The sequence below is a fragment of the Spinacia oleracea genome, chromosome 1 (genome assembly GCF_020520425.1).
Source record: "Spinacia oleracea cultivar Varoflay chromosome 1, BTI_SOV_V1, whole genome shotgun sequence".
Lineage (NCBI taxonomy): Eukaryota > Viridiplantae > Streptophyta > Magnoliopsida > Caryophyllales > Amaranthaceae > Spinacia > Spinacia oleracea.
In genome coordinates this window covers 115,231,426-115,251,541 of record NC_079487.1, presented here as the reverse complement: position 1 = coordinate 115,251,541, position 20,116 = coordinate 115,231,426, and the positions used below count along the sequence as shown (strand labels likewise).

Genomic DNA, 20,116 nt, shown 5'->3' with positions numbered 1-20,116 from the left:
CCTATCCACTATTTTTTAGTTCCTCTGTTTTTTTTTTAAATGACATAATTATTTAGGCACGTTTGTTAATGTAGAATTTCAAATTATTAATATCTTTCATTGTGGATAAGAATTTTTTTAAAAAATTAATATTTAAAATATTATGACGAATATATTTAAACCCCACACTTCTATATTTTTTCTTATATATAAATCAGAAATTAAAGTTAAAAGATCTTGCGTAAATAGTATCAAAAACTCAATTGTATCCTGCAATTGAGAACGGAGGAGGAAGTATTGTTTTATATGTAGTCAACTTTGTTTGTACATCCAAAAACCAAAACTGTCAACAAGGGGAAATATTTCCAAAAAGGATTCCAAAATTAAAAATATATTTAAAAAAAAAAAAAAAAACTCTCCATTAATTAGCTTCTAATCTAAACTTAAAGAAGTCCTAATCCCATCTCACATACTACTTGATCATGCTCTTGGCCAACTTTACGACTCAGTGACTCGGGTCTCACGACCGAATCAAACCCAAAACCAAGTGTCAGCTCTAGCTCCACCTCACCATCATCTCCATGATCGCCACTCTCTTTTTCCTCCACCGTCACATCGGTCGAGAATAAGCTCGTGTGAGTCGTGCTCGTGTGGTCATCAGGGTGGCTCACGGTGGAGTCGTGGCTCGTGCTGGACCCGTTCAACTCGGCCGAGTCATGACGAGTTGACTCAGTAGCTGCCGCGGCGACCGCCATCATCTGAAGAGCCGAGGTAGCAGCAGCAGCAGCACCTTCCTCTGCCTTAGCCGGCTTCGGCTTGGAGCCGACCCGCTTGAACCGCGTCCGAGTGGGCTTGACTCGGTGCAACGCAGCCGAGCTGTTGGAGTTGGCGTGATCATCTTTGGAGACGTGGCGGATATCATAGGCGCCTTGGATAGGTGGTGGATTGGCGGCGGCTTCAGTAGGGATCGGCGTGATCGGCGCGCCTCTTAAAACAGCTTCAATGGCGTTTTGACAAAGCTGCCATTGACCTGACCAAAGTAACCCTACTGAGCCGTATATCGGGTTTACCATTCTTCCACATGCTTCGTACAAGAGAGACCTGAATATTGCTGTAAACAAATCCAAAAAAATAATTAGCATAATCCCACTTGATTAATTAATAATTAAACAATGAATCAACTTAAACAAGAAGTTTAATTATTAGTATAACCCCTTCCAACAACTTGACCCACTTGACAAATATAGTAACGTGGCAACCAAAGTCCAAAACCAACCCCTCACCTAAGATCTAGGGACTATACCACTTTCCACTCTTAGAATACCGCTAGATTTCCAATAATTCTTTTAATTAAATTTTGATTACACAATTCAAAAACTCTTAACTTTACATGCAATGAGACAATATATAATTGCATGATGCGTTTATTAATAAGAAGAAAATTAAAATTAATCTTTATCATTTCAGAAACATTTAAATGGAACCAAAAAAGAGGGACGGAAAGAGTACTAACCAGGACGAAGGTGGTCAGGGCCAGCGTTGATGAGATTCATAAGACCAGCACGGCCATAAAACTTAGCAAGGAAGACGGTGGCATTAGCTTGAGACTCAGAGGATTTGATCCACTGAAGGCACGGTCTTATGCTACAATCGTCGCTGCATCCTTTACGTAGCACTCGACATCCGTTACAACTCATCCGCATTTTCAAATATCGTGGATGCGTCACTGATTGATTGATCACTCAGCTCAATTAGGTTGTTGATTGATGAGATGATTTGAGAATTTGGGTTTGGTGAGATATGAAGAGAGAGAAAAGGTGTTGCTGGTTTGGAGTAGGGGGGGGGGGAGAAGAGGGAGAATAGGGGGTATATAAATGATGTGAGCAAATTTAATCTGTTGGGAGGAGAGAGAAAATAAAGAGAGAAGTGGAATAGGGAAATGCTTGTTTGCTGGGTTGAGAAGCCGCAGTTGTTTCCCAAAAACTGGTAAAGATAGGGAGTGTGGTCTTTCGGGAGAATTATACATTAAAAAAATTCTTAAATACTCTTGTTTCTAATTATTTGACCCATTCTCTAAGGGCTCTGTTTTATTTGACTTATTTTGACTGAATTTATATTATCTGGCCTTATTTAAACTTAAATGAACTTAAATGAGCTTATTTTATCTAGAAAAAAATTATTTTGTTTGAAAAAACTTATTTGTGTGTGAAAATGTCTGAAAAAAACTTATTTTTGTTGAACTTATATTATCATAACTTATCTGAACTTAACTGAACTTATCTGAACTTACTCCGTATTTTGTCTAAAATAAGTTAAAATAAGTCGAATAGAACAGGGTTTAACTCTCTGAGTATGATCTTTTAAGAGTTGGTGGTGGAATTTGAGAAAAAAAAAATGATATGATCAAATAAAATTTATGTGAATAAGAGTTCTGATTGCATAAGCATTTTTTTTAACTGGATAATCACTAAAGACAGACTAAAATGATAAATGGGGCGAATAAAAGAAGACAGAGATAGAAAATAGGGTTCTAGCCATGACCAGCGGAAGAAAAAAAGATCCACTTTATATACAAAACGAGGTTCGACCTCAAAATCACAGAAATATAACAATTAAAAAGCAAGTTATATTAATAAAATTTAAAATTATTTGTATACGAAGTACTCATCCGTATTGTATTCTATTATATGTACACCCAGTGTACAAGACATCTTGTACACCATGCTTTTCTATTGGTTGAAATGACATATTTATTATCTTTCATTCTCATTTTTTAGTGGGTTTGATGATGTGTCAACAAATTAATGGTGGTGTACAAGAGAATCTTGTACACTAGGTGTACTTGTAGTCTTTTTCCATCCGTATTTATTTAAGAGATACGATTGGCCGGACACGAGTATTAAGAAGAAGAATTGAATGAAATAAAATAATAAAACAAATGAGGTTGGATAAATATTTTAATAAGTAAAACAAGTGGGGACCATGTCATTTTAAAGGGTGGGGGTAGGGTGTAGTTATAAAATTATTTGTTTAATAGGGTAGTGGGACATACTCTGTATGATATATTAGATAAATTATTTAATTAGATGGTGGGGTTGATAAATTACTAAAAATAACAAATGTATCTCTTAAATAAATATAATCAGAAAAGACAAGTATATCCCTTAAATAAATACATAAAAAATATTTATTAGGTTAATGTGAGACGCTCACATGTAATATTCTGTACTATATGATTTTAATAAAATAAACATAAAAAAATGGTTTTGGTTCCATAATTTGGGAAGAGGGGGGCTGAACCTATTTGTCACATCACATACTCACATTTGTCATACTTCGTACAACATTTGTTTATAATACTGGTGTATTTATTAAAGCCGTCACTCTCTAAAAAAAGCTCGTGAATTCTACTTTCCCATTCTTTGGGGGTTTAAGCTTGCGTGTCTTTTTTGTAGTCTACTTGTAATTAATTACTCACATTTTAGCTTACTTTCAAACCTGTGGGCGCAATACGTAATTTAATGACTCAAACTAGTGTGTAGCCCGGGCGATGCCCCGGTTGCTACTTTGAATAATTAAAATTCGATTTTTTTTTTCAACTCAATATTTGACTAAGATACATGTAGACCATAAAAGTGAAAAGATTCATTAAGTTCATCAACTACACATGTACATTACCTTCATCATGCAAAGTAATTTTTCTAATATTTTAATTGTTTAATTCACGGCTTTCCTAATATTGTAACTGTTCTTTTTATTCTAATATAGTCCATACGAAATAAGAAGTAACATAAAAATTTAGTTGTTTTAGACTTCATGTTAACATGTATTATAAATTTACGTGCATGGATAAACAACAATTAGTGGTTGGTTAAGATGGTAATGAAACTTAACTTCTACACATGAGGTCTTGTGTTCAAATCTCATAGCATTAGTTTTGGTTGTCTATGACATGGCATAACACTTTGTGAGTGGATGATGTGGCGTAAAGGGGTACTATGTGGCACATATACATTTTTCACAACGCCTTTTAATATATTATATAGATGAGGATAAATAGTACTATATTCCCCGTAATATTTGAAATGATTTTAAGGTACGAAGGTTCTTAAAACAACAATGTTTATGTTAATGGATTTATTGAAAAAACCACTAACCCCATTTTTGGTCATATGCATAATACACATGATATATTTTTGTGTACATCTAAATTTATGGTTAAGCAATGCCACTTGAATTTCGTATATTTTCTTTTATTACCCTCAATTCAAGCATGTTTTTTTTTTTTGGCGTGAAGGAAGGAAATAATCCTTAAAAGAAACAAGAAACTACAAAGCTAAAAATTATGAAACAGCTACTAGAACAACAAGCAGAATAACGAAAAAGAAACAAAACTAGCTACTGCAACTATGCCACAAGAGCAGGCACCATTCGAACAATTGTAACACCTCTCAAGTCCTTCAATAAAATAGCACGAAGATCCACCGGGATCGCCTCAAACATGACCATTTTTAGGCTAAGTTCACCCTATGATTAGCAAGTCAGTCAGCCGCATGATTCGCCTCACGAAAGCTATGTCGATCGAACCGTCACTTTCCAGCCTGGTCTTGCAATCAAGCATGATCTAAATATGATTATAAAGAATTAGCCCCCACGTACATTAAACTTAATTATGTTTTTTTTTGAAAAAGTTATGATATGAAATTTTGTCGTCCACAACTAACTCTTATTTAAGGATCCGGATTTTAGCACACCACTTAGGCTGCGTTCTATTCACCTGATTTTCACTTATTTTTTCTGAACTTATCTTATTTGAACTTAACTGAACTTATCTGAGTTTATCAAAACTTATTTTAGTTATAAATTGTACTTGGCCAACCCTTATTTTTCCTGAACTTATCTCATATGAAATTATATGAACTTAACTGAACTTATCTAAACTTATATTTCCTGAAATAAGTGAAAATAAGGTGAACAAAATAGAGCCTTATTTGATTTGTCACACCTTTAACGGGTCGGAGTACAAAAAATTGCGCTTTTCTCATATAAGGTGTGCCAAAATCAACTAAGTTGTGTATCCTAATCACGTTCCCTTACTAAAGAGTGAGTTATATTCTACTTATTTTAGACAAGATATATTCAAATAAAACAGATGTATTGTATTAACTAAAAAAAGTCAGGAAGTATAAATTTAATTTACCAAAATAGTATACTCCCTCCGTTCTTAAATATCAGTCTCATTTTGACTTTTTCATCCGTTTCAATTCCATATTTAAACGTAAATATCTCAAAATATGTACGTTAAAGAAATATAAAAATTTGATATTGTTAAACTACACATTGAGACAAACAAAGCAAGATCTCACATGAACAAATTTTGAAATACATATTGAAAATAAATTAAAAGATCCCCTTCAATTGTAAATAGTGATAAAATTCCAAAAGGGACTAAATAGAGAACTGAAGGAGTACTCGATTTTTTTTTTAAAATAATAATTATTATTGAAAAGGGCAAGAAGTATAACATTACAATAATAAATTTTTGAAAAAATAAATAATTTTAATTTAATTGAATAAAATTCACCTTTACTATTTCATTTTCCTACTTTTCTTTTACGTTCCTCTTAATTTAATTTCAATACTTTCTTTTATAACATGGATTACTAATATTTTACTTCATATTACATACCTCTCCCCATTACAAAAAAGTATGATCTTATATCCTCAATCTCTCAGTCAATTAAAAATATTACTCTAATGAAGTATATATCTCTTATCGCATCTACTTTTCTACTGTGTATGTTTGGCAATTACTTGTTACCTAGTTTGATTATGTGTTAGATGGTTTGACTACCTAATTTTTTGTGTTTGTGTAAAGTGTTTGATAAATTAGATGTTAGAATTGAAGTTAACTATTTAATGTGCAAAATGACAAATTAAAGATATTTTCATAAAGTGATGTAGGTTGGTAATAGTTGTTATATTGGACAACATTAGGACAAATTGTCGTTTTTACACCGACTTTTGCAAATGTCTAATGCAAAAATTAAAACTCCTATACATATTGAGCTTTTCAAAAGCGCGCAGCATTTCTATCCCTAAAACTCCCATCCATACCTGTCAAATAATAACCAAACCTTTCTATTAGCTTTTTGAAATGGTCCAATCTCTAATTTACTTCAAAAATATAAAAAGAAATTATGTACAAAACTCTCAACCAAACACCCCCTAACATAACAACTTATCAAAAGTTATATATACTTTGTACTCTCTCCGTTTTTTTAACACGAAGTATCTTTTACGTTCCATTCTTAATTGAAATCGCGCAAAATTATTGTTGGAATTTGGACTATTATTATAAAAACCCAAAATTAAAGTTCCTACATTCTCCACATATTTTATTATGGCGTTTATGATATTTTACTATTTACATTTTAACTTTAACACACTAAAAAGAAAGCAAATTATAATTTTTTTTGGATCTCTAAGTATGAATCCCTGGATCCGTCCCTATTAACGGAGTATGTAAAATTTGAGGCCGCGATTTAAAATAACTTCAGGGGTAATTTCGCATCCTAATATGGATAATTCTGTTCAACTAAATAAGGGTGGTGAATTGGTGATGGGCTTCTATAATTCTCTTCCCGTTCAACAATATTGGAGAATGGAGATGCATATCTCTTTGAAATTCAAAATATATTATACAGGATATACTCAAGTTTTTCTTCTTTACCGGAGTAATTTGATTAAACAAAGCAACTGTACAAAAACAAAACAGAGGCGGACATAGAAAACCAAAAAAGAGCACGAATTTCAGTCTCTGCAGCCCTTAATGTTTCAACCCATGTACGGTCATATGCAATACTTTACGCCAATCCATCCAACTAGTCATGTAATCCTTATACACGAGAACCTAGCCAACCAAAACTCTAAATTGACATAATACATTCATATTCCATCCATTATTTAATATTTGTCCCGATTTGACTGACATAAAGTATTAGACAACTTAATTAAATTATTAATTTATTAGGTGGTAGTTGATAGCGAAATATTTTTTTAAATATAGTTAGTGTGAAATGTGTGAAATAATGGGGGGTGGGGGTGGGGTGGGGTAGGATGTGGGGAGGTTTGATTTTTTTTTTTTTTAATGTTCTTCTTAGGAAGTATGAATATTTGAGTATGTGGTTAAGTGATAGAAATGATATTTCATATGTTCTTTTTTAAATGACACAATTATTTAGGCGTGTTTGCCAATACAACATGATTTTAAACATTATGTTCAATTATGGATAAGAAAAAGTTATAAAAAGTTAATATTTTAATTATTGAGATGAATTTAAAGAGACACACACAATGACACAAATATGTTTTTTTTCTTAAGTATTAATCACGAAAGAAAGTCAAAAGAGCTTGTTTAAGTAGTCTAAAAATCTAATTGTATCATGCATGTAAATAAAAACAGAGAAAATATAATATTCAAAAGTGTGTAATTTATAGAGACGGGAGCGAGTATTAAAAGACAACTTCATTAAAAAAAAAACAGGGTGAGTATTAAGTAACGGAGGAGTATGTGTATTAATTAGTTCACGTTGTGTGTGCTTGAGAGTGAGAGCACTCTTACCAGTTACCATGCATCTCCCTACGTACCAAGTTACCGTTCCCAATTTTTAAATTGTCAAGCAATGACCTAAAATCCTACGTAGTAAATAACTAGGTTAGTTTACCTTCTTAATAAATTAAAACCGACGTGTATAAATCGGACCATCCGTATACTCCCGTAAAAGAGTAAAAAATCGTCATGCGCATGGAAGACACGTGGTTAAAAAAGAAGATGATCGCCATTTGCCAGTCGCCCCATGCAATAGAGTCCAAATTAACACGAGAAAGCGCGTGATATATACGTGCTTGTGTCAGAGTGCGGTCGAATCGCCACATATTGTGGGAAAGTGGTGAGGGTCCACAGTTCCACAAATCTCCAGCTCCTGGTTTTCGGGAAAGCATAAAATTAAAAACGAAAAGAAAAAGAAAAAGAAAAAGGGAATAATTTGAACAGGAATATTTTAATATTTTCCTGGTAAACCTTAGAAAACCGGCGACTGGTTTCTGGTTTCTGGTATCAGAGAAGTTCGGACTGTGGGCGCCCAATGAGAGGTATTTGAATTTGGTATAGCGGGTGGGGCCCATTATTAAAATAATTTTAGGAAGGGCGGTCGTCTAAATTTGGTGCTTATGAGTTTATCCTACAAAGACTGGGGGCCCAATGTTTCTCTAATTATACATTAATCTCAACTTGACTTTATTGTAAAAAACAAATTGATTGTTTCAAACCTAAATTTAAATTATTAATTAAACTAAATTGGATTTTTAAGGAGGAAGCATTACCTGTGATTGAAGGTTTTCATTTTCAAAAGAGAGAAAGTATAAATAATGATTCCATCACATTTGATTTGGGTTTGACATGTTAGATTTCACCACTAATTATATTCTTTACATCCCTACCCTCCGCATTTTTTGAGATTCCGAACAAAATTGATCCGTAATCGATTACTCCCTCCGGATTTTTATGAGAGATATACTTAGTCGAAAACTGGTATTAAGAAAAAAGTTGAATGAAATAAAATAATAAAGCAAGTGGAATTCATAATTTTAGGTGGCGCTCTAATATTTCAGCAAATATGCCTCTTTTATATATAAAGGAGGCATATTTGCTGATTAGAGCGCCACCTAAGATTATCAATTCTACTTGCTTTATTATTTTATTTATCCTTTATATATATATATATATAAAGGAGACATATTTGCTGAAATATTAGAGCGCCACCTAGGATTATTATTGATTTCGTCCAATGAAAAATAAGATTTCTAATTTATTTTTGAATTGAAAAAATCGAGTGCATGTAGATAATTAATTAGGTGCCACGTAGATATTTTAATTAATTTATGATTAATATATACAACTCCATACAAAATCAAACACTCTAACAATTAAAAAATAAATCATAAATAAAATTCATCCAAAATAAAACACCAATCTAAAAAAATAAAATTCATCCAAAATTAAACACTAATCTAAAACAAATTCAATCCAAAATCAAACACTAATCCAATATTAGAGAACCACGTAGAAAATTCAATGGTTTCGGTCAATGAAAAATAAGATTTTAAAATTATTTTTGAATAAAAAAAGTCGAGTGCCACGTAGTTAAATAATTAGGTGCCACGTATATATTTTTATAAATTAATTACTAATATTACGGATATACAACTTCATCCGAAGTCAAACCCTCTAATAATTAAAAAATAAATCTAATATGAAATTTAATCCAAAATCAAAAACTGATCTAATATAATATATAAAATATAGCAGTTAGTATATATAGGCTTTTATTTTATAATGGGGAGTTTTTGGAGAGCATTCAGAGAGCCACATAAGATTTCCATGTCATCAATACTAATATTATTTCAGATTTATTAAAAAATAAAAATAGATAAACAAAGACTTGATAAAAGATAATAAGATATAAAATTTTCTAGGAACTAAAAAAAATCAGTTAAAGAAACAGGAATATTGTAAGAAAGAGGAAATTGGGATTTTCATGCTATAATTAACACTACTAGGGTCACCTAACCCCTTGGCCTAAGTAAACTACTCACACATAGTACTCAAACATGAAAATCTAAGCAAACTAAATATGAAAACATGACTTACTATTTGGGGTAAAAAAACTAATACTAGTTGATGAACATAAACACCAACAACATAATTATTACCTTATAAATTAATCTTCATACATAAAACACGAACATAAGTGAAATAGGAAAGCAATAAGAAAAAGGAGAGATAAGGTCAAGAGATTATACTTGACTTGAATTGAAAACGAGGAGAGCTTGCTTGGACATCTACATTAATTGAAAGATTAAAGCTTGAAGAAATAAACTAAGTTAAAGTGTTCAATATAAGGTGATGTTTTGTTGCCGTTCTAATTCATGTGAAGTCTAATAGGTAGTACGGAGTAATAAACTTGTTTAGTTGACATGAGCATATGAAAGGAAACTTCCTAAGACGTTCTACTTCCCACAAAATTGAGAAAGTTGCTTAGCAAGGGGCTTCCCACCCGTAGCACTAAGCTTTGACTTTGTGTCAACAGATGTAGTTGCGGACTTACAAGAGGACATGTCGGTCCGAGCAAGAATTTCTTGAGCATATTTCTTTTGATATAGGAACATAGAGTCCTTGGTACGAAACACATAAATACCAAAAAAGTAAGAGAGAGGCCCAAGATCTTTCATTGCGAACTCAGCACTGAGAAGGGAGATAATACGGTTTCGAAGAGAACCAGAAGAGCAGGCCAAAATGATGTCATCAACGTACAACAAGAGGTAGGCAGTTTCCGTTCCTCGAAGGAAAATAAATAGAGAAGTATCAATCTTACTGTTAACGAACCAAAGAGATAGAATATGAGTTGCAAAATATTGATACCAAGCGCAATAGAAGCGTTCAGGCAGGGGCTATTTGGAGAAACAGATCTATAGAGAGACCTCATCAAGTATCCATGCAAGACATTTGAAGATGCACAAGCCAAAACCATGGCTCAAGTCAGGCTCGAAGAAACTCTTTATTGTAGGAAATGAGCCAATGATTATGCTAAGACGGATAGACGACTGCCCTACCCCAAGAGGAGAGATGACCGTCCTACCCCCTACTATCGACCACAACAAATAGCAGAGGCTAATCGGATTTTTTTTTTTCCGAAACGAAAAGTTAAAACATTTCAAATTTTCATAATTTTAACAAATCCAATCGTTGTTATTACGAATAATAAGTAAAGTGGGGTGATTTTTTTTTTATTTCATACAATCCAATTTATAAAAACAATAAATCTAGGCTAACATTTATTCAAATTATTGAACGAATCCAATCAACAATATTTTCGAATATTTAGATAATCCAATCCGACAATCTAAATTATCCCAAACAATTAAATTTCAGATTTTTATTAACTTATGGTTAGGTGAACGATTAAAATTAACAAATCAAATCAAAATTTTAATCCTTGAATTTTTAAATAAGCCATTTACTAATGAAAACATATTTCCCTACAAGCCTAAGCATAATTTCAGATCTAACCAACTAATCCAATTAATTTTGATAAAAAATTACATTAATTTAGGCTTTTCGGAATTAGGGTTTATAATTAATATTAAGCCACAAAATTATTTTTAAAACTTCATAATAATTATTATAATCCAGTAGGACAATCCACAATTAATTATATGTTGATTAGTAAACATAACTAATTTTTAAATCCTGAATTATTCAAGAATTAATTATTTCGAAACCGGAAACCCTTGAAAATTTCAACGTAGAGGCAGAATTTTGGAATCCTGGTACAAAGATCATAGAATTGTGTTTAGAACGTAGTTTCCACCCAAAACGTACTAAGAAAACATCGAAATATAACACATCATCAACCTTTTCACCGATTCATCCCATAATCCGAAAAAGTAACAGAAAATTTCGACAATATTAATTCATGAAATTACATTAAAAAATGCTTTAAAACATGAAGCTTTGATACCACTGTTGGGATTTAATTCTAATCTAATTAACAAAGCGAAAAAATCACCAATCAAGAATCACATGTTAAAGCAAAGATTAAACGTAACGTACATTCATAACGTGTACTCCCACTAGCCTCACAAACACGATCAAGAACTCCAAGTGTAGTTTATCTACAATCGTCCACCGACAAGTTCGGATCCGCCTTGATTTCGTTAGCTTAGAACTTTCTCAAGGTATTTGGCTTTTCGGAATTTCACACTCTAAGAGGCTCACATAGAATTAGGGTTCTTGGTGCTCTAGGGTTTGATGTGCAGTACTTAGTGAAAAAAATATATTTTAGGTTTAATTAAAACCTTGGAAAAAGTAGGGTAGTAACCGACCAAAGGTAAGTAGCCTTGACCGGCCACTTTAGCCCACACACGATCAAGCCAGCGCAGAGCTGTTGGGCCGTGGGCCGCGCCCAGGCTAGCACGTTGTTGTTTTTTTTTAAACAGAAAGATACAATAAAAGTTAGGATAGTCTTCTCTCAAGACTGTATCCTAACTTATCTAAAGTTAAAAAATAAGAAAATTTACTATCTATGTATCGGTCAACTTCTTGATGCGTTTGTATGCGATGACCTAATGCGGCAACATAATCTGCAGCGCGATTGGCTTCCCTATAAATGTGACGAGAAGAAATACTATCAAAATTATTCAAAAGTTGTTTGACATCATTCATCAACACTTTTATCTTCCATGGGCATTGAGTTTTTTCCTGCAAAATATTTATGATTAATAAATTATCACCCTCAATGAAAACATGTCGTATATTTTTTCCGATGGCTAATAGAAGACTATTACGAAGAGCTGTTGCTTCAGCAAGAATCGGAGAGGAAGTTCCAAGATTGTAGGTTCGACTAACAATATTATTTCCTAAGTGGTCTCTAATTACTACACCAGCTGTTCCAGAGTTGTTACGAAGTGACCCATCAAAAATAATTTTCATAATACCAGGTGTCGGAGGTGTCCAAGCCACTTGCGCAGTACGTGGAGACTTTGAAAGAGAATTATTATTAATGTTCACATCCAATGAATCAATACGTGTACGCATATTCCATTCCGTAAGGATCCTGAAAGCTCTACTGTATATTCCCATCGATGAGAAGCAGAATGTCTAAAAATGTGAGCATTACGTGCTTTCCAAATACTCCAAATGGAAGATATGATCTTTTTAGCCGGTAAGGTTACATTATTACGAAGTTCACGGAAGAGAGAAAGAACAGAAGAAGATCGAAGATGAGTACCAATCCATCGAACTAAGGCGTTTGCATCCCAATATTCTCTAACAACAGGACAATGCAAAAATAAATGGTCTTGCGTTTCTCTTGAAGTAGTACAAAAGGGGCAATTATTATGAATGTTTATATGACGATAGGATAAATTATCCCGGGTCGGGAGGCTGTTATGCAATAATTGCCAAACAATTTTTTTTAACTTTGGAGCAATATCTAGTTTCCATATCCAAGAAAATTCCCACTTAGTGGAGGAACAAAAATTATGTGCTAGCCATGTAGCAGATTTAACTGTAAAATCACCATTACTAGAAAAACCCCAACAAGGTTCATCTGGTAATTCACTTACTGGTAAAGGGATTCCTTTGATAGTTTGCACAACATAAGGAGGGAGAATCAACGAGAGGGCAGGAATATCTCAAGTTCGATCATCTTTGATAAAATGATCGACTGTAAGATCTAGATTTTGGATTACAGGCTAGCACGTTGTTGTTGTGCATATGCTTGTCACCCGCGCACGCTTGTGCAACAATGGCCATGGGCCTGCTGCCTTGTGCGCTTGTGTAGCGCTACAGCTCCCAGGGGCCTTGCGCGCTTGGCTTGTGGCTGCAGTGTTGCGTTGCTCGTTCCCTTTCGTGTTTGCGTATAATTCCTTTCGGCCATTATTTATCGTATAGTACTTGACGATCCAATATCGTACGATACGATTATTTGTACGGCCCGGCCTACGAATATACGCAACACGATATACGATTACGATCTAACGACTTATCGTATATTTATGTTTTCCGAACTAAATTCTCGATTAGCCATTAAATGAATTTATTATTCATTTAATTTCATCGATCCGTTATATGTCATTGGTGTGACTTTGTAGGTTCAATCAAGAGTAAGATGTGAGCCTAATAAGGATTAGAACTCACTAATTGGATACATTGCTCCAGCTAGTTATTCTGATCACTTGATCTTACTGAATTACTTATTATGTAATTAATCATAATCTTGGTATTAGACTAATGCATCTTGGACGAAGGACACATTTCTTTAATTGCAGCCCATGTGTGTATTTTCTTTGAAATCCTCTTCACCACCTCTAAGTCCTTTGTTAGTTGGGTTAGGGATTCTGATGTAGCCCGGGACACCTCTTTCTTAGTGGCTAGCCTGCCAACTGCTAAGGAGATTGAGGGTGCGTTCTGTTCACCTTAAAAAAATAAGTTTCAGTTCCAATAAGTTCAGATAAGTTCCAATAAGTTCCAATAAGTTCAGATAAGTTCAGATAAGTTTCAATAAGTTCCAATAAGTTCCAATATTAATAATAATGTTATTATTTATTAATATTAATATTAATATTATTATTTATTATTTATTATTTATTATTTATTATTTATTATTTATTATTGATTATTGATTATTGATTATTGATTATTGATTATTTATTATTGATTATTGATTATTTATTATTTATTATTGATTATTTATTATTTATTATTTATTATTTTATTTATTATTTATTATTTATTATTTATTATTTATTATTTATTATTTATTATTTATTATTTATTATTTATTATTTATTATTTATTATTTATTATTTATTATTTATTATTTATTATTATTATTATTTATTATTTATTATTTATTATTTATTATTTATTATTATTATTTATTATTTATTATTTATTATTTATTATTTATTATTTATTATTTATTATTTATTATTTATTATTTATTATTTATTATTTATTATTTATTATTTATTATTTATTATTTATTATTTATTATTTATTATTTATTATTTATTATTTATTATTTATTATTTATTATTTATTATTTATTATTTATTATTTATTATTTATTATTTATTATTTATTATTTATTATTTATTATTTATTATTTATTATTTATTATTTATTATTTATTATTTATTATTTATTATTTATTATTTATTATTTATTATTTATTATTTATTATTTATTATTTATTATTTATTATTTATTATTTATTATTTATTATTTAATAAATAATAAAAATTAAATAATTAATAATTAATAATTAATAATTAATTATAATAATTAATTATTAATTATTAATTATTAAATATTTTTTATTAATTAATTTTTATTAATTATTAATTTCATGAAGTTCCAATAAGTTTCAATAAGTTCAGATAAGTTTCAATAAGTTCCAATAAGTTCAGATAAGTTCAGATCAGATAAGTTCCGATCAAATAAGTTCAGATAAGTTCAGGTCAAATAAGTTGAACAGAACGCACCCTGAGGAGGCCCTTTTTAATATCGGGTCTTTTAAGGCTCCACGTCCAGATGGTTTTCATACCCATTTTTTACATAGACCAATGGCCCATTATCCAAGAGGACCTATTTCAATTCATTATGGACATTTTCCGTAACAGAACCATCCCCACTTATATCAACAATACTAAGGTGGTCCTTATCCCAAAGATTCGTAATACTAAGTCCAATTCAAAAACTTCCGGCCCATTAGCTTGTGTAACACTCTGTATAAGATCATCATGAAAATCATTGTGATCGAGTCGAATCAACCATTTTAAACTCCATCATCTCCCCAAACCAAAATGCCTTTATTCCAAATTGGGGTCCGGAAACAACTTACATTGTGGCTACCGAGATTATCCATTCTATGCAAAGGAATAGGGGAAAAATTGGGGTGGTATTCCTTTAAAATTGATCTAGAAAAGGCGTATGACAAACTTGATTGAGATTTTATTAGGAATTTTTTCCATGGCCTTAACTTTGACTCCCATTCCATTGACCTTATCATGATTTTCATTTATTCTACTACGTCTTCGGAGATCATCAATGGGAAACATTCTCCTTCTTTTACCCCGACTTGGGGTATTAGACAAGGAGATCCCCTATCTTCTTACATATTCATTATGTGTACGAAATGACTTTCCAAGTTGATCCACCAAGAGTGTGTGATGAAAAAAGGTGGTCTCCTTTTAAGCTTGGTAGGGGGAGGTTGATTAATTATTTCCCATCTTCTTTTTGCTGATGACTTAGTCCTTTTTGGGGAAGAAAATCATAAGACCTTGGCCACCATGATTGACACTCTAGACCTCTTTAGTCAAGCCACATGTCAGTCCATTAATTTATCTGAGTCAAAGCTTATGTTATTTCCAAATACAAGCACTGGTATGATCCATTCTTTTATGACTAAGATGAATTGTAGCTAAAGTTTTAATTTGGGAACTTATCTAGGGAACCCCTTCCAGCATAAAAGTTGTCTAGCTCCCAAATGTCTTTCCTAATGGATAAGCTGAGAAGAAAACTTGCTTCGAGGAATACCGCTTATCCCTCCTAGGGGGGAAAATATGCCTAATCTAATTTACCGTTTCAGCCATCCCCACCTATTACATGCAATGCTTTCCTCTTCACAAATTCATTGTCAAGGAAATCAATTCCGTAGCAAGTTTCTTCCTTCGGCAATCCTCTCCGGATAAGAAAGGGCTCCACCTTTTATCTTGGGAGAAAGTGTGCAAACCAAAGTGGGTTGGGGGTCTAGGTATCTGGGATTTGAACACCACAAAATCTCCTTCTTACCAAGTTGTGCTGGAAGCTTTCCTCTTTCCCGGAAAACCTAGCTACTAGAACCATTTCAACCAAATATTGTTCAGCTCCCCCCCCCTTTACTTTTAGGAAGGGTTCTTTCCTTTAGCGAGGGATTAGAGAGCCATGGTCGTCTTTCACAAAGTCTTGCAAATGAGTGGTGGGTAGAGGGCAGAGTATTAGATTTTGGGAGGACAAGTGGGTAGGTAATGGGTCGTTGAGAGATGTTATCCAGGACTCCCTCTCTAGGCCTGGTATGGACTTAAAAGTGGCTGATTGTAAGGGTTCCGGTAGCTGGAATTTATCCCCTTTGTCTTTCACCTTGCCCTCCTGTTCAAGAGTCTTATTTTGTGTACCCCTATCCCCATGACCCCCCGATTTGATAAGCCAGTTTCAAAATATGCTAGAAAGGATAAATTTGTTTTAAAATCAACTTACAATGACCTCTTTTGCCATGATCAACATAATGCAAAGCTTTTAAAAATCATTTGGAATTCTCTCTCCCTCGCAAAACTTAATTTTTTTTCTATGGCAAATCTGGTTCGAACTCCTTCCAACCAGAATGGTCATTGCTAAAAAAGGGGTAGGTATGTCAAAAAAATTCCCTTTTTGTCCCACTTTTATTGAAGACGCATACCATATTTTTAAATCATGTGTTACAGTTGTTGAAGTTCGGGCTGAATTCCGAATATAGACACCCAAAACCACCTCCATCTCCATCCTTGGATCACCTCAAACATTTAGAGCACCTCCATGTGGAACTCCATCCCGTGGATTGTAGCTTTCCCCTTCATCCTATGGTATATTTGGAAGAGAAGAAACATGAGAACATTAAACCTAAGGAGTGCATGTAAAAAGTTATTGTAGGTTCCCTCGAGTACACCTCTTACACCCAACAACCTACAAACATTCCCCATCTACACATCCACAACCTGAATACTCGCCCAAAAAAAACTTGGACTCCACTCCACCCCCCTTTCAAAACTAAGCTGGATTTGGATGCTTCGTGGCAGAAGGAGGAATTTTCTATATGTGTTGCAGACTTGCAGGTGTATAGCGTGACAACTCGGGTAATTTGGTCAAAGGGCTCCACGAGGAAATACATAGCTAACTCGAGCTTAATGGCAGAACAGTTGGGCATTAGGCAGAGCCTCCATGGTGCAAAATTTTTTGGGTGGGAGAATCTCATTGTTTCGGATTGCGAACAGACAGTGGAAATTATAAATTATGAGTATATAATGTTGGGAGAGTACATTAAGTTAGTGTTGGATTTCAAGGCACTGAAGCAAAAACTCTCATGATCTCGGCTTCGGATAGAGAGTAGAACCATCTTTGGGCTAGCGAATAAGATGGCGAGACAAGCACGGGAAGAAAGAAACCACTACGGATGTATTGAATGACATGAACAACCTGGTCTCCTGTATAGAGACTTGTACTTATGTGACCTTTCCATGGCTAGGAATGACAGGTCATCTGCTACTGATGTTTTTTATGTACCCTGATAGCTTGTATAACTCTATTCACTTTTTCCGTAATTAATTGATGCCCAACTTTACCAAAAAAAAGGTAAGGAATGCCCCAACTTTTTCTTAAGAAGCCCTGGAATTCCGTCTTGAAAAAAAAATTGGTTTCTCTTAAGAATTGTAAAATTACTTCCCCACCCTTTTGTCTGGACATCTGCCCACTTGATATGAGAAATTCCCTTTCCCCTTTGTGTGGAAAAATACCCTTTTAGCTTCTTTCATCATCTCTTTCTCCTGACTCCTCTCTGTCTTCCTCGAGCTTCACCTCTTTCGTGATCTACAATGGTATCCTCCATTTCACGATCTATGTCGGTTACATTTCTATTTCTAGCTGCTTCTCATCTCCTCTCCTCTCCCATGGTGTTGGTACCTCTCATCTCCAACTTAACTTCTTCTATCCTTCCTCCTGTTTATCTTAGTTGTGGTTGTCTTAAGCATTGAGGCATAGTTAGTGTTTAGAGGAATGTCATACATTAATGGTGAAGGCGAAGGCAAAGAAGAATGAAACAAAGAGCAATACATATTGAGTTTGCACATAGGGAAAGAGAGACATGAAGTAGAATGATCTTAGAACGGAAGATGATCAAATGTATAGTCAAGAATCCAAGTAGCAACTAAGGCAAACAAGAAAAAATCAAAGGAAATTTGACGGCCAAGGGGAAAGTTGAGCACGATAAAAACAAACAGTAAAATGAATTCAGAAAGAAACACCAGAAGATCAAACAAATCAAAACAACATAACACAAACAAGGAAAGTGAATTCGTCAAATCACAAACATAAAATTAATGAAATAATCAATTAAGTTCAAGATAAGACACTCCCTGAGATCATATACGAAGAGTTGTATCATCCAATAAGCAGAGTAAATCTCGTTTTCCCCAAAGCTGCAACCTCCATCGATTGGCCAAGGAAGGGAGGAGAAAATGCTCACAACAATAAAAACCCAAATTAATTGGAATTTTGTCATAATTACCTTTTGTAGAGATCAAGAAACGTTGACGTAGATCAACTATCCAAGGGCGGATAAAGCACATATTTAAGAGATAAATTGTGAAATAAAATCTCACAAACAATATATCAAATTGGAAAAACGAGTAGCAAAGCGGGATATAGTCATGATTAGCATAGGTATTAGGCAGTAATAAGTGCATTTTAATTTGTAGGTAGATCTAGAGGGTTAGGGCAAAGGGTTTCATAGAAGGAAGCGAGGAAGACAAAGCGATGTGGATGAACCGAGGTGTAGGCTAGGTTTTAAGTGTTTTCTCTCTCTAGAATTCTTTGGTACTTCATAATTCTTTTTCTCCCGCTTCTTTTTCTTTTTCATTGGTTTTTAAAAGGTCATTTGTAACGATATTTTCAAAGAAAAACTTGTTCATGGCACGTGTCTGACACACGTTTGGTCAAGCGTCGGGAAATGGAAGTCTAACGCCGTAAATTTTGGTCAAACATCAGAAAATGAGATAAGGTAGGTTCTTTCTCACAAAACTAACATTATAAAAGGTCCTTCATGAAAATTTCTCTAAAATCATAATTATTTCAATTTCCAAAATTATTGGGTTATTAGTTTGACCTTATGTTGACCTTGTCCAATAAATACCATGTTATTACCTTTCAACTTGACCTTATCTTATACCATTAGGTTACCATGTTCAATGACCATGTCTAGTTGATACTTTGTTTATACTTTTTTAGGTTACATTCGAGAAATAGAAACAAAAACTATGATTGACTTTAAAGAAAAACTATTTAAAAAATATGTTCCTTCAATATTGCACTATGATTGACTTTAAATTCTCCAACACGACTTTGACTTTTAACATCTCGAATGATGTATGAGTAAAAATTATGAAAGGTTGATATTTAAAAAAATATATATCGATTTAAAATCTAACAAGATCCACAATTAAAAAGTGGATGAAGTATCTAATATCACTCGTGTGCCACTTTTTCCATCCTTGAATCTTACGGAGTATATAGAGTTATGAAACAAGACTTGATCAGAGGTTTTTTCGCACATATTTGAATGCTCAAATATGTAAGTTTTTCTTGGATGAGGCAAGGTGGCCAAGGTCCAATCAATTGGGCTTGAGCCCAAACGACTGTTTGAGAAGCTTCCTTCTAGTTGCATACTTGCATGTTTTGCATAGACCAAGACCTCCAATATATTGTTGATACAAATATCTTTTC

The 20,116-nt window shown here is 33.2% G+C and overlaps 1 protein-coding gene across 1 annotated transcript; it reads right to left on the bottom strand.

The window, feature by feature from the left end:
* Positions 1–255: 255 nt before the first annotated feature.
* On the bottom strand, positions 256–1,860 carry LOC110778211 (LOB domain-containing protein 40). The gene is made up of 2 exons (XM_021982776.2): positions 1,493–1,860; positions 256–1,090 (listed from the first exon to the last, which is right to left on the bottom strand). Exons 1-2 carry the CDS (start codon positions 1,680–1,682, stop codon positions 423–425), a joined length of 858 nt encoding a protein of 285 aa, XP_021838468.2. The 5' UTR covers positions 1,683–1,860; the 3' UTR covers positions 256–422.
* Positions 1,861–20,116: the final 18,256 nt, after the last annotated feature.

What these genes read in the sequence shown, in the direction of transcription:
- LOC110778211 (XM_021982776.2), bottom strand. Translation starts at nt 1,682, where the DNA reads ATGCGGATGAGTTGTAACGGATGTCGAGTGCTACGTAAAGGATGCAGC. An exon ending in CCCTGACCACCTTCGTCCTG is followed by an intron (nt 1,091 to 1,492) that starts GTTAGTACTCTT and finishes ATTTGTTTACAG; the next exon opens with CAATATTCAGGTCTCTCTTG.